The 16,849-nt window shown below is 34.1% G+C and overlaps 2 protein-coding genes across 2 annotated transcripts; both read right to left on the reverse strand.

Annotated features, from left to right (window-relative positions):
• Nucleotides 1-5,665: 5,665 nt before the first annotated feature.
• Nucleotides 5,666-8,176, reverse strand: LOC128554461 (uncharacterized protein K02A2.6-like). Its single transcript, XM_053535739.1, has one exon. The coding sequence runs from the start codon at nucleotides 8,174-8,176 to the stop codon at nucleotides 5,666-5,668; it is 2,511 nt and encodes an 836-aa protein (XP_053391714.1).
• Nucleotides 8,177-8,186: 10 nt separating this feature from the next.
• LOC128554462 (uncharacterized) lies at nucleotides 8,187-9,299 on the reverse strand. The gene has a single exon (XM_053535740.1). The coding sequence runs from the start codon at nucleotides 9,297-9,299 to the stop codon at nucleotides 8,187-8,189; it is 1,113 nt and encodes a 370-aa protein (XP_053391715.1).
• Nucleotides 9,300-16,849: the final 7,550 nt, after the last annotated feature.

Genomic DNA, 16,849 nt, shown 5'->3' on the forward strand with positions numbered 1-16,849 from the left:
TAAGAATCGTTGTATTCTTGGCGTAGGGTGTAAAGACATTTTTGATGAAATATGTTCTGTTTATGGGCATAATGAAATATCTTTTTCGACAGTTATTCGTTTATTTAAGAAATTCAAATGTGGATTAGTTTCAACAGATATACACCACATGGCCGTCGGCCGAAAACAGCAACGTCTGCCAAGATGGTTGCTAGAGTGAAAGAAATAGTTGTTACTGACGCAAGATACACCGCTAGGCAAATAGCTAGTATGGTTGGCATCTCATAAGAGCAGCTCATACAATTCTGAAACGTAATTTGAAAATGAGAAAGATCTGTGCTAGATGGATTCCCCGTCTGTTGACAGATAAGCAGAAAAAGGCACGCGTGCAATGCGCAAACTTGTTGCTTAAACAGTTTCCAAATTACAATGCACGATCTTTCGCAAATGTCGTCACTGGTGACGAGATATGGGTTCACCTTTTTGAGCCCAAACTAAAAATTCGGAACAAAATATGGGCAACAAAGTCTGGCAAAAGACCATACATTACAAAGCGGACCACGAGTGTCAAGAAGGTAATGTATGCCATATTCTTCACAACAGGTTGCTGTACCTAAAGACAAATCCGTAAATTCGAAGTTTAACAAGACTAAAGATCATACAACGATTCTTAATATAGGACCGTATTTCAACGGCGTACGCTGACCTTCTTCCAACCATTTTTGTATTAGTATACATGAGTAGGCAATGTTTAGCGAGCGATAGACACAGTTAAAGTGAACGGAGTTTAATGGGTATGGTATCAATGTATAAATGTACAAGGAAATACAGACAGCAATGTAAGAAAATAAACGGACTAGAATATTCGCCTGACCTTGCCCCGTGTGACTTCTTTTTGTTCCCAAGGCTTCTGGTCGAAACTTTGTGCAGCGCAAACACCTCGGTTCTGCAATATTCCAGTGTCTTCATAGCATACCTAGAAAATACTACAAAAAAGGTTTCAAGGATTGGATTAGAAGACTGAAAATTTGCAAATCAGTTGGAGGTGAATACTTCGAGGGGACCAAATAAAATTTTCATTGAAATCTATCAAGGATACATTTTTATGTGCTCAGATGCATTCATATTTGAACAATCCTCATAAAGAGTCAACCCGCTTTTGGCATGCTGTTCAGTACCATTCGTGGAGGAGATAAATGTCCTTGAACTGGTTCTTGTTTTTACGAACTATTACTATTATTTACTTAATGATATTGTTCGATGTTCATCCTTGCTTTATGTTTATGTTTATGTGTTGATGTTTTTTGACAATGTCCGCAAAAATATGTTAATTGTTAAGCGAGCATAAAACTATAAACTGAATTTCAAGGCCTTTTAAATATGTATGTACATGTATAAGCCATAATATAATAATAACGGATACATGTACGTTATCAATATACTTTTCTACCTTGTCTTGAGGTCAATGCCTTTAAAAGTGATATTTTTTTTTAATTACTCTTAACTCTAATCTGTATACCGTCGCACTTACAAAATTAATGTATTTTGATAATATAAGAATGCAAGAAATAACACCTAAATTGCTTACGTACTGTATTCTTTAAATTGCAGGTAAACAAAGATGAAGAATATATATACACCGTGAAAGTCTGATTCAGAGAAAGAAAAGATTTTGTTTAAGAACTTTCTTTTTATAATGTACTTCATTGCTGGAAAAAGAAAAGAAGTTCACATAGTACTGGTGTAGCCTACGTACATTGTAATTTATTAAGTTTCTTTTTCTTTTCATCAAATCCTTTTTAAAAGATCGGTTATTGTGATGGTTGCGTTACCTATAGTTACGTTGCTGTCATACATGTAGAATTCTGCACAGATTTTACTTTAATAACAAAGAAGGCGCGAAAATATGTTTTATTAATATCTTCCCAAAACACTTGATGCGGTAGCCATAATTATTTCAATTGTCGGCAACAATTATCATATCACCTTCATATACTCTGTTCAAACATTTCAGCATCTTTCTGAAAATGAGTAAATGCATTGTTTCAGAATGAAATAAAACACATTGTTTCAGTAATCTATTACTTTGATGTCTCACGGGAACTTTCTTCAAAGAGGCGGTAACCATAATTATTTCAATTGTCGGCAACAATTATCATATCACCTTCATATACTCTGTTCAAACATTTCAACACCTTTATGAAAAATGAGTAAATACATTGTTTCAGAATGAAATAAAACTCCTTGTTTCCGTAATCATGGCCCTTTGCATCTGCATTTTACATGTACTAAGCTCAAACGTTTGTCATTCTGTGTGAATTATTAATATTAAACTGTTCAGTGAATATTGTGTTTTAATTGACAATGTTGCGTCAGCTTACAAAACAGGACACGCACTTTTTAGTTCGTTATCGGTGTGATAATAAGTGTCAAATTCGAACAGCTGGATTTTTCAAAGTGAACGGAGAGGTATGTACATTGCATATAAGCTTTTGTTCATAGATTTACATGTTCATAATTTTCAAATGATTGTAAAATCACAGTATATTATCATTTTAATGAGTGTGTTGTGTACAGTGTTAGGCTACTGATGTAAATATTACAGTTCGTTTGTGCAGTGTACAGTGTATTATACAATGTAGAGTATCATATTCTATAAGCTGTTATTCTGTTCTGTTCTGTTACTTAGTAAAGAATCTTCAGTGTTGTGTCAAAAGTATCATATTTCATAAGATGTTATCATGTTCTGTTCTGTTCTATTTTATTCTGTAACTTAATCAAGAATCTTCAGTGTTGTATTAAAAGTATCATATTTCATAAGATGTTATCATGCTCTGTTCTGCTCTGCTCTGTTCCGTTTTTTAATAAATAATCTTCAATGTTGTATCAAAAGTATCATATTTCATAAGATGTAATCATGTTCTGTTCTGTTCTGTTCTGTTTTTAGTAAAGAATCTTCAGTATTTTATCAAAAGTATCATATTTCATAAGATGTAATCATGTTCTGTTCTGTTCTGTTCTGTTATTTAATAATTTAAAAGAATTTTCAATGTTGTATCAAAAGTAGTGTTTTGATTAAGATAAATGTTTTTATTAACAATAATGTTTACCAGTACACATTTAATAAAGATTTTATATGATTTCCTTGTGGTTCCTTTTAATTACACTTTATTTTGCTACATGCAAATACATTAAAATTTTATATTGCTGACATGGTGAGCAAGCAAAGTCTTATGTTCCATTATTACGCTATGACATAATATCGTCAGTTCCTGAGATGTGCCATGTTATAAAATGACTTTTCTGTACGGTGTTTCATAAATGTATATTAGACAACTTCCCAACATGGAACTTCACATGAGAGGCGGTGGAACACAGACCATTAATAAAACGGAAATTAGCCCTCTTACGACTGAATATTTAAGTCAGTACATAGAAAATGAGTCTTCTGAAAGAGATTTTGAAAACGAGGCTCCGTTTAATGGCGGATATTTTTTCTCATTTCAAAAAATAAAGGAAAAAATGGAATTTATTGATAGAATTGGAATATATTGAATAATAAATTAACAGATTGTTTAGTTTTAAAGTAGCCAAATATAAGAATGACTAGAAATAAGTCGAAAAACGGGGAAAAAAGTGTAAACAGTGATCTAAAAACAACAGAACATGACAACAAAGGAGCCAAAACAAACATGCATATAAACACCGCGAACAAAGGACAAGTTTTAAACCAGAATGGAGTTAATGGTGCCTATAACAATGGAATAAATAGTGGGATAAATATGTCGAACAGTACAGATACAGATAATTATCAGAACATGCAAAACATGCAGAACATGCAGTATACAGATCCAAACTTTTACTTACCGCCGATGATGAACCAAAATGCAGCACAACAGGTACTTTTTCAAATGCCAAATGCACAAACATATAATAGATTTGGTCAAACGGGATCACAGATAAATATTGCACAACCCAGTATTGCACAACCCAATATTGCACCGCCCGGATCCGCCCAGCCCAGTATCCAGCCCCAGACCAGTATTGCACAACCCACGAACGAGCAACAAACTGGTTTATTGATACAAATGATCAGTAAACTCGACACACGTCTGCAGTCTATAGAGAAAAATGTATCTTCCCTCGACCAAATCAAAAACGATCTATCACTAGTTAGAACAGAAGTTGCCCAAATAAAAGACGAGAATTCGACACTGAACAGGAGAGTCAATGACTGTGAAACGTTTTGCCAATCAGTCAGCGATTTTAGTGATGAGTTTCGTAATCACAAGAATAAGTGTTCCAAGTCGCTTTGTGATATCCAATATGAAAATAGAAATCTAAGAACAAAAATATCCGATCTAGAATCACAAAACTTTGAAATGCAAGACAAACTTCTCGATTTACAATGTAGATCCATGCGTTCAAACTTACTGTTTACGGGTATTAGTGAACATACCAATACACAAATAACTGAAGATTGCGAGTCTACCCTGCGGACATTCCTTGAAAATCACGTGCAAAACGACCCGTCAGTTAACACGGAGGGCAAAATAACGGTTAGCGAGATTAAATTAGGTCGCGTTCACAGACTTGGAGGCCCGCACAGCAAAAAGCCAAGAGCAATTATTGCACAATTCCTTGAGCCAAAACAAAGAGAAATAGTGAGAAATATGGGTGTGAACTTAAATAAACAAAAAACAGGTAAGTACATAAATGAACAATTCCCGCCCGAGGTTGAGGAGCGCCGTCGAAAACTCTACCCAGTGATGCGTGTTGTGTTTGTACCTAGGTGGGTTCTCATATTTAAATAAATAAGGCAAAATAAACTAATAAACATTTATTCATTCTTCATTCATACATATAGACGTGTGTGCATTTCCAACGCTATCAGAGAACTCCCCTCACAGAGAGCCTGCGGTTTAACCAAGCATGCTACATGTAATATGATACACTAGCGTATACAACATCACTTTCCTTCTTTTTTTTTTTAAATTATGCATTCATTAAATATTTACTGATTCTAAATTAAAATAGGAAATTGAAAATAATGCAGTTTAATATAAAAGTACAAACTGAATTCAAAATTCCATCACGAAATCTATTTATTTCTAAAACAATAAACTCCTAAAGCTATTAATATAATTTCCAAAAAATGTTTTTCCACTGTCACAATTCATTCACGCAGTTCAATCAAAACATTAAACTAAGTTCAAGATAGTTCATGGCATGTCGACACATGGTTGTAAAATTAATCCATTTGTAAACAATATAGCAATTTAGGGTGGTAATGAATTAATGTTCTTGTCATATCAAATTGCATATTTGTCATGTTATCAGAAATTTAAACTTTGTGGCGGTTACCACAACATTTTAGGTGCAAACAATGTTTAATTCCATGTTTCACAAATGTCAACTGTACTCATTTTCACAGACGTAATCTTTGTATTTTTCTGGTTTTTTCGACATGCGCCTTTTCTTTTCATGGGACGTATTTTCCGAAAACGGCGTTTCGTACTTTTTTAAATGAGTGACATCCCTATTATACTGCACCCCATCTCTCTCTATGGTAACCGAATTCCCGTGTTTCTGCGTAACAGTATAAGGTTTAGACGAAAAACGCGTGTCTGTTTTATCTTTCTTTTGTTTCTTAACAAGACTAAATCACCTACAGAAATGGAATTTTCTACCGCATTCCTTTTTGATCCGTATACTGTTTTGATTTTTCTTTTTTCTCGCAGTCTCTATCTCTTACAGATTGATCGGAAAGATCGAATTTTCCGTATTCCTGTAAGCATGGGACTTTGGTCCTAATTTTACGACCGTACAGTAATTCTGCTGGACTTACACCTGTGGTAGCATGCGGGCTACTGCGATACATCAATAAATATGTCTGAAGCTCATGTTTCCAATTACGTTTTTCAGCAATTGCTATGCGAATACGCTTCATTATGCTTGACATCTGTCTTTCTACTTGCCCATTTTGATTTGGCGCTAAGGGCGTAGAATGTGTGAGTTTAATGCCATGTTCTTTTAGAAATGACTTGAAATAGTCACTTGTAAAATAACTTGCATTATCAGTCCTTAAAAGGAAGCATGTTCCGTGTCTCGCAAACATTTTCATAAGAACTGTAGCAATATTTTCCGATGTGGTGGATTTTACGATTTCTATTTCCATAAATCGGCTGTAAAAATCTATTACCACGACTAAATGTTCACCTGTCGGAAGTGGTCCTAATAAGTCACATGCTAAATATTCCCACGGTCCACTAGGTAGTTCCGTCGGTTTTAGCGGCTCCGGAGGCGCCGGAGGGCCTTCTAATTGACACCCATGACAAGATTTACAATATTTCTCTATATCTTGATCTATCTGTGGCCACCATACGCGTGTACGAAGTGACTGTTTCATTGACACTATACCAGGATGACCACTATGTGCCGCTTCGAGTATTTTCGTTCTTAATTCTTTTGGTACCACTATTCGCGTACCTCGAAGCACTAAGAATCCGATAGCCGACAATTCGTTTTTAACAATCAAATATTCTTTAAATGGAATTTTGTACCATAAACCGTACATCAAACAATCACGAATTGAAGACATTTCAGGGTCGTATCTAGACGCTTTTTCTATTTCTCGCGTTGTTACCGCTTCAGGCGTTGCGGCACGTGCTATATTCAGAATATAGTTATCATCATCTATAAAATATGACATCCGTTTTTCTTTATCATCAGCCAATAATCTACTCAGACAATCTGAAATGTTCTCGCGGCTTGGGACATGGCGCACTGTATATCTATATCCCGGCAATCGCAAGACCCATCTTTCGATTCGCGCACTTGGTTTTGATTTTGGCGCGAAAATGTACTGAACAGCTTTACAATCAGTAACAAGTTCAAAGTCAATGCCGTGTAAATATGTGTGAAATCTTTCGACTCCAAAAATAACGCCAGCACATTCTTTCTCGGTCACGGAATACCGCCTTTCAACATCAGTTAAACTGCGGCTAGCATAACAAATAACACGGTAATCATTGCCTTGACGTTGAGTGAGAACAGCTGAAAGCCCATAGGGACTTGCGTCGGTTACGACTTGTGTTTTGGCATTTATGTCGAAATAACCTAATATTTCCGCGCTTGCCAATTTCTGTTTCAATGTATCAAAGCTACTTTGCTCTTCGCGGCCCCATTTAAACCTGACATTTTTTCGTGTGAGTTTTCTCATCGGTTCTGAAATTGAAGCCAGATTTTGAATATACCTAGCATTGAAATTGACTAATCCTAAGAATGACCTAACTTCCGCGGCATTTCGTGGTGCTCTTGCGCTGAGCACATCGCGCACTTTACTTTCGGTTGGACCAACCCCGTGTTCGGACAATACGTTTCCCATGAATGTCACTTTTGACATTTCAAATTGACACTTTGATGGGTTTAATGTGAACCCTTTTTCATGTAACACTCTGAGCACATTTTCTAAACACTTCTGGTGTTCATCTTTTGTAGGCGCGTGCACTATTATATCATCCATAATGTTACGTGTACCAGGGCAATTTTGTAGAACTTGTTCAAGCACTTTCTGAAACATTTCACTAGCACAGCTGACTCCCTGGAGTAATCTTTTGTAACGGAACATTCCAACATGAGTTATGAACGTAGTTATTTCCCTTGAATCAGGATGAAGCTCGAGTTGATGATAGGCATTTGAAATGTCTAGCTTACTATACACTGTTGATCCGTTCAAATCGTACAGCACCTCGTCCACGGTAGGAATCGGGTGTCGTACCCGCTTCACAGCCGTGTTGCTTCGCCTCATATCGATAACAAGCCTAATATCGTCGTCTCCTTTAGGCACTACAACAACTGGGCTTACCCAGCGGCTAGGACTGTTTACTCTTTCGATTATATCATTGTTTTCTAGTTCTAATAGCTTTTTTTCTAGCTTTTCTCTGAGACTGAAAGGTATACGCCTTACCGATTGAACAACTGGCTCGATTTTTTCATCAATGGGAATTTGCAATTGAAAATCTTTCATTTTCCCTATTCCTTTGAACAATTCTGGGTTTTCGCTCATGATGTCCTCTTTGACCAAATTCACTTCTGGTCCGATCCTTAGCACATTGAGACTAATTGACGTGTCTTTACTAAGCAATGCTTGCCCCTTACCGTCCAAAACTGAGAATTCTACGTCATCAATAGTCATTGAATTGAATTCAATTTTCGCACGAAATATACCAAGCAATTTGAGTGGTTGTTTGCTTCCATAAGCGAACACTTTCTTGTCTGTGGATTTTTTGTGTTAAGCATTGAAATTGTTTCTGTGATTTTAGAAAATTCCATGTACTTTTGTCAACAATGTTACAACTAGCTCCTGAATCTATAACCATATTCAGCGGAATATTACCGACGTTGACTGTTATTTTATTTGACACGTTCCCAGTTGATTTGATATTAAACAGATATTCGTTTTCACTGTCTGAGAATGTTTCATTTTCAAGTGATCGAACTTTTTGTTTTGGTTGTATCTTTTTCCTTTTAGATTTACACTTTACTGCAAAATGTCCAATAAAGCCACATTTTGTACATGCTGCACGTGCTGCTGGGCAATTTGGGTCCTTAGCCATGTGACCCCTGCGGCCACAGCTGTAACATTCTACATGTGTTGGCGGTGCCTGTTGACGAAATCTGCCTCTACCTCTGTTCGCACGTTGTTGTCTTTGACGCATAGTCGATTGTTTCAGTTGAAACGTGGTGTCATCTTTTTGTTGCTGTTGTGTACTTTGATTTTCCATTTTTGTGGCACTGTCTTGTGCACGTTCGAACGTTGATGACAGTTCCAAAACTTTTTCTAATGTTAAATCTTTATTACTGAGAAACTTTCTGCGTAACGTTGTAGATGTGCACTTTTCAATAATCTGGTCTCGTATTCTGTCATTTGTGTCATTAAAGTCACATGAAATACTTAGTTGTTTAAGTCGCGTAGCAAAGTCCTGGATAGTTTCATTCTGTTTCTGTCTTTCTGAATTGAATTTGTGTCGTTCATATGATACATTGAGTTTCGGCTTGAAATAATTATTCAATGCATCAACTGCGGCGTCAAAATTATTGTCATTTCCAGTATTGTCCAGTGTTTCGAAAATCCCTTGCACTTCCGGTCCTACCAGATGCAGCAGTAGTGCTCGTTTTTGTGATTTGTCCGTGACGCCCGAACCGACAACGAAGTATTGAAACGATTTCAGCCATCGCTCCCATTTGCTTGGCAAGCTACTAGGGTCTCCTGTCATATTAAAGTGTTCCACACTAGGTACAGATAATGCTTTTGCCATTTTCTTTATTGTTATTTTTTTTTAACCCTTTCACGAATTTAATCCAAATTGTTTTACAATTGTTGCCTTTTTACTGAAACGGAATTTAATCCACAATGTTTTGTCAACTTGTTTGATTCACGGAATTTAATCCAATATTTTTTTTTATGTTCGGAATTTAATCCAACTGTTTCAGTTTAATGAATTTGTCAAACAAAATCAAATCCATCATTTTCTTTCCGGAATTTAATCCAAAAATTTAAAACTCATTGATATCCCATCCTCGTCGCCATTTGTTGTGTTTGTACCTAGGTGGGTTCTCATATTTAAATAAATAAGGCAAAATAAACTAATAAACATTTATTCATTCTTCATTCATACATATAGACGTGTGTGCATTTCCAACGCTATCAGAGAACTCCCCTCACAGAGAGCCTGCGGTTTAACCAAGCATGCTACATGTAATATGATACACTAGCGTATACAACAATGCGCAAACTCAAAAAAGAAAAAAATCATAATAACGAGGAAAAAAACAGATGTATCCTGGTTCGTGACAAACTTTATGTGAATGGTAGGATGTATGACCCTGACACAAATACCCTGAAAAATCCTAAACGACCATTCAATAACGCAGAAGTAAACGAAAACGCATATGCAATAGGATATCCATACGAGAATCGTGACACACGGAACAATTCAAATCGTGCAAACGCATATGACCCCCCGCATAACACGAGAAGACAGTCCCCAAATCTAGCAGAAATGCCTCCCCATGGACGTGAGCAACAGAGACAGCCCATTGATTTCAGGACCCCCAATAGATTTAGCGCGTTTAATAGAGAACGCTCTGAATCTGCACAAAGAAACAAGCAAAAAGCTCGATCTCCACTAGAGGAAACTTACGTCAAAAGACTTCATGTCGAAAAAGAGCACGAAAGTGATAATTGCTTAATTATGGGTGCCTCAAATCCACCATCTGATCAAACTGCACTGAAATTGTTGTCACCCCAGACGGGGCCTCAATCGAGCATACTAAGTCAACCTGAAAATTGTATGGATGAAAGCATAAATGCAAATTCAAATGCACCTGGTCACTAGGCCAGGCAGGGAGAACGCGGTATTGAGAACAATAGGATTAGTGGAAGTAGACAGAGTAACTTTGAAGAAAATAACTTCTCACGATTAAACTCCGAAAATGTAGGCCAAACAAAATACTTTTCTGTTTTATCATTAAACGTCTGTGGTTTAGTATCCAAACAAAATACTCCAGAATTCAATTCTTTGATACAAAAATATGATGTTATTGGGCTTCAAGAAACAAAGACTGATTCGCTCGATACTGTTATTCTGGAAAACTTTAAATTATATTTTAAACATAGAAAAAAGATTGCCAATAGAAAATCAGGTGGTATTTGTGTAGCCTATAAAAGTAACCTTGAACCACTTATTTCTTTTGTTGATACCAACTGTCCTTTTGTGCAATGGTTCGTGATTCCTAATAAACTAACTAAAAAAGGAGATATAATGTATGGTGTGGTATACGTGCCACCCGAAAACTCTATATTCGCTGTCGATGATCCGTTTAATGAAATACAGGCAGAATTAGATACATTTGCAAACAGGTACGAACATATCTGTTTATTCGGCGACTGGAATTCCAGAACAAAACGTCTCCAAGAATATGTTGAACCAGATTATGATATTTTTCACGAGAATGACATGACCGATTTATTTAATGAACTATCACATGAAGCAAATGTATTTCTTGGTACAAATGTATACCAAGAAAGAAATAACGAAGACAAGTCTGTGAATAATTACGGCAATAAACTTATGGATTTTCTAAAATACAATAACATGTATATACTCAATGGACGGACTAATGGTGACCGCACTGGGTGTGTAACCAGCAAAAATGTTAGTACCATAGACTTATTTGTCAGTACAACTAGTATGTTTAAGTTGATCTCCAAGTTAAATGTGTTAGATTTTTGTCTCTTGTATTCCGATGCTCATAATCCTGTTGAAATTATTTTTGAGTATGGAGATGCTATAATCCGAAATATACAGGAGAGTACAAATCAAAAACCTAAGTTATGGGATGAAAACCAAAAACAAGATTTTATTTCTAATATTGATGTTGGAAGTGTAAACAAAATATATGAAGAATTATGTCAGATTGAAAATGATAATACATGTACTCAGGAAATTGTTAACAAAATAGTAACAGATATATGTTGTGTATTTAGTAATAGTGTTGAAAATAGCTTTGTTAGAAACATTGTTAAAGATAAGCCAAGTGGTACTAGAAGGAAAACTAATTCTATGCCAAGGTGGTTCAATGCTGATTGTAAAACAGCACGGCGTAATTTTCACCGAGCAAAATATCTGTATAAATTACGGAAAAATGAATTACATAAGCAAAATTTGAAATCTTGCAGTAGATTATATAAAAAATCTATGAATGAAAATCATAAAAAATTCAAAAGGTCAAATGTAGAAAAACTAAAACAATTGAAAAAATCAAGCCCTAGAGAGTATTGGAAAATTTTGAATGGTGGCAAGAAAAATGTTGTTGCCGCACAGTTAAAAGATATGTACGATTTTTTCAAAAATGTTAACATTAGTAGTAATGGTGAAGATATGCCACCAGATAATGACATGCCAAATATACATACTATCAATAATGATATGCTTAACAGAGAAATATCAATTGAAGAAATTGAATTTGCTGTGAAAGCGCTAAAAAATAATAAAGCATGTGGCTTAGATGAAGTTTTGAATGAACATATAAAACACTCTATACCTATTTTGAAACATGTATACCATAAGCTTTTCAATATTGTTTTTAACCATGGTATTGTACCTGATTGTTGGACAGTTGGTATAATTAACCCGATATTTAAAAACAAGGGTGATGTTACTGAACCCAGCAATTATAGACCAATAACGATACTTAGTTGCTTTGGTAAATTGTTTACGTCTATATTAAATATACGCTTACAAAAATTTGCAGAGGCAAATGAGCTTATAAATCAGTATCAAGCAGGATTTAGAAAGGGATATTCCACCGTTGATAATATGTACGTACTTAAAATGCTTATCGATTTACTGCATAATTCTAGAAAGAAGCTTTTTTGTGCATTCATAGATTTGAAAAGTGCTTTTGATACTATATATAGGCCAAAATTGTGGACAAAACTCAGTCATTATAATATAACTGGAAAGTTTTTAAATGTTGTTAAAAGTATTTATAATAATGCTAAAACATGTGTGTGTGTAAATGGTGAAAAATCGGAATTTTTTCCATGCACCATTGGTGTAAGACAGGGTGAAAATCTGTCACCTCTTTTGTTTTCATTCTATCTCAACGATCTACATGAATATTTTGAAAGCAGAAACAGTGCACAAGGAGTTACTCTAAATAATGAACTGATTGGTTTAGTTAAATTATTTGTTATTCTGTATGCAGACGACACTGTTATAGTATCAGAGTCGGCTATTGATTTACAAAATGCTATTAATTTATATGAATGTTATTGCTATAATTGGAAATTAACGGTCAATACATCCAAAACGAAAGTTATTGTATTTTCCAAAGGAAGACCCTTACAGTATAATTTTACTTATAAGAATGAGATTTTAGAAATTGTTGAAGAATACAAATATTTGGGTATATCATTTAGTAGAAGCGGTTGTTTTTCTAAGGCAAAACAGCATATTGCAAACCAAGCTACCAAAGCTATGTATTGTCTATTAAAAAAAGCAAAAAACCTACAATTACCTATAGATATGCAGATAGATTTATTTGATAAACTTGTTAAACCTATTTTATTGTATGGTTGTGAATGTTGGGGTTATGGTAATAATAATGTTCTTGAAAAAATACAACTGAAATATCTTAAACATATATTGGGTCTGAAATCAAGTACACCCAATTGCATTGTATACGGTGAAACTGGTGTTAAACCATTAAGTATTGATATAGATACCAGGATGGTTAGCTTTTGGTCTAAACTTGTTGTACCTAATGCTTTTAAGTTGTCTTGTTCCCTATACTTTATAGTACTTAGCAATTTTAATAAATGTGCAAATGTTAATAGGCAGACATTTCAATGGATCAAACATATCCGTGATATATTTGTTAAATGTGGTTTACTTAATGTGTGGACTAATCAAGAATTTCCAAACCACAAATGGTTGATTGCATGCGTCAAACAGAAGTTGTCCGATCTATTTTTGAATGAATGGTATTCCACCATCAATAATTCAAGTAAATGTAAAAATTATCGATTGTTTAAAGAAAAATTCCAGTTTGAACCTTACTTAGTTAATACACCTCATAACTTACTTAGATATGTAATTAAATTTAGAACGCGTAATAACAGACTCCCGGTTGAAACGGGAAGCTGGAATGGAACAGAACTTCACTTACGTAAATGTACACTGTGTAATTGTATAGGAAGTATAGGTGATGAATATCACTATTTGTTAGAATGTAAAGAACTGTCTGTATTAAGAAGAAGATTACTAGAACGACAAAATTTAAGACGCCCAAATATTATGCTGTTTAAATCTATTATGAACATCAACACAAAACATTTTGATAAATATAGACATTTTTGTATGTTTGTAAAGGAAATTATTATGAAATTTCATAACAGGTAAATTTTAGGAACTATATGTATTATGCAAAGTTTGAATTGTTTTCAATGCACTAACTGGTTTTATTAATTCGTCTCTGTTAGAAACGCCACCTGTTATCTATCGGGCCATTTTGTATTTGATATTTCTATGGAGAAGTAATATACATTGAAGTTTATAAATACATGTTGACTACTATTAAAAACGTATCTCCCTCCTTTGTACAAAACGAGACACGTACATGTTTACATATCTTTTATATATTATAATATGTATATTTGTTATAGCTCATATTGTCATGTACTACATGAATTGAGTATTGAATAAACTTGAAACTTAAACTTGAAAGATTGCCTTCTTGATCTGAAAAAATTAAAAACGAAATAGTCATTGAAAGCCAAAAATGTACATGTGAAATGTATCTTTTAACAAAAATTGTTAATCAATCCATCTACTGTCCGATCCATCAGTTCTGTACGCGAATTATTATTTTTCTTTAATGTTTTTAACATTTTAAAAATTAAAAAAAAAACTCGTCTTTTCTTTTACATTAAATGTAAACATTAAAAAAAAAATCTGTATTAAAAAGGTTGTCCAAAATGGAATTTATACACAATTACAATGTATTTTTATGGCAAATTTAAGGTAATCGGGTTATTTTGAAAATTTGCAAGTTATTCAATCCCTGTCCGCAGATTCATAGAGAGATGTATTTATGAAGAAGTCAATAGAAATTCCCGAGTCGGAAGAGATGAATCAAACAGTAATGTAGTCCTTGCAATCTATTACCTAAACAAAATATTAAAAACACTCTTACAAACAAATATATAATAATAAAAGATATAAACATGATTTTAACCCTTGTGAAATAGTCATTTAATAATGAAACAGAATATTAGTAAGCACAGTAATTATGTGGCTTCGTTTTACATAGATTTTATATATTAAACATGAAAATAAAAAATCATAACCTAGCAAATACTGTAGTTTATACAGAATTATACTAATGTACCTAAACATCATTCCTTCAGATACATTCGTAACAGAAGTAAACATCTTTTAAAGCAAAGAAGTATAAAATACATTTATATAAATTTATTTTTATAGCTCTTTAAAGCTATTAATTTTAACTTGTAACATTTTAGAAAAATATGATTTCATGCCAAACAGTAAACAAAGAAAATCGGAATGGTGTTAAATGATTTATAACAGTTAGTTATTATTAGTATGATAACACAGTTTTCAACTTATATAAATTTAACTTTAACATTTTGCATACGCTTGTCGCCATGTGTTGCGCAAATACACCTGCAAATAAAGGAAGCGTGTGTTTACCCTATTGCTAATAATACAATATATGTAAATAAATATATGTGTGTACATGTATGTTCGTCTGATAAACACTTGTAGAAAGCATTTGTATATGTTAGCTGATACCGATTTAAAAAAGAATCCTACGTATGTTGGCCCAAAAAAAGAAAAATGTCTCGAGAGCACTAACATACATGTATTATAGTTTCCCAAGACTATCGTTATTTTGTTATTACTGACCGCAGACACATTCTAATACATCTACGTGTCACACCTTGATAATTATGTATAAAACATCTCTACACATAATTAGTTGAAAATTGTTTATACAGTAATTTACTGAAAAGGGTGTTATTGTCACTTAAAGAAAACTAAAACCGAAACAATAAAAATATTGGACACATGAAGATGACAACATTTCCCATACAAAGAAAGGTGTGATAAAAGTATATGAAAAAAATACAAGAATGATAATGATAACGATTTATTTATAACAATTACAATTCAGATAAATAAATTCGACTATTCCTACAATAAACTTTAAAATACAGTTTCTAATTTTAAATGAAACGTTGACCGCGATGGTCCCTCGCGTGAACACTGCGAATCCTCGCGGCCGGTCATCGCGATCCGCGATGATCGTGACCGCGAGGGCCGCTCGGGTGTCCGGCCCTCGCGACTGAACACCCGTTTTTTTTTTCCCCCGCGAGGGTCGAAGGGTTTTTGAAGGTGCCGCGCTAGCTGTACTGTATTTTCCCATATATTTCATGAAAATATCATCCATGAGACATAAATGATCTCTACTGACAAGTTGACATACCCCTTGTTAATTTTAATTTTATGGTGCTGCAGCCTCTTTAATTTTCAGTCAATTTAAATTCACAGCAACTTGCCCATATAAAGTGAAATACAAACTTCCAGTTAGATGGTCATTGATTCAGTCTTTTAAATTGTTCACTGTGGGTTTGACACAGTACTTACGGGAAAGTTGTTACTCACATATTTTGTCGGGCCTGAAGTATTGCTTTTTGAGTTCACCACAACAATTAGTTGAAGTACTGTTAATCAACAAAAACACTGACAATGTGTACAAGTTTATTTTTGTAACTGTAGAAACAAACTAGAAACAAAACAAAAATGTCAAAATATAAATCTCTACATTTAATAAAAATATCCGAAGGACTTTTAATGACACAGATCACAAATTTGCAAAGCTAAAAAAACAAAACAAAAAAAAAAACCCACACACACATGTGAGACCTATTAGACATTGTTTCACATTGTTAACAAGAGTGCCAGAAGGTCACAATATACCCCCGTCACAGCAAATTTCTTTACACTAGCACCTGTATTTGCAAATGGAATTTTAATTTTCTAGTTGTTTACAGTGTTTTTTGTTTTTTTTCAGAAATTATTGTAATTCTTTTATTTTTCTAAGTCCGCAAAAAAAATCCTTACCAGGTAGAAATACCTTAAAATACACCCAAAATTTGAAAGTAACAGCAATGTTGTACCACAGGAAAGTGGTCTTGGTTTTTCCCTACGGTCAATTATAAAAAAAGTTACAATGTAAGTTATTTATAGTAACAACTAAGGGAAGTTAATCTTTAAAG

Source organism: Mercenaria mercenaria, unplaced genomic scaffold (assembly GCF_021730395.1).
Source record: "Mercenaria mercenaria strain notata unplaced genomic scaffold, MADL_Memer_1 contig_5052, whole genome shotgun sequence".
NCBI classification, from domain to species: domain Eukaryota; kingdom Metazoa; phylum Mollusca; class Bivalvia; order Venerida; family Veneridae; genus Mercenaria; species Mercenaria mercenaria.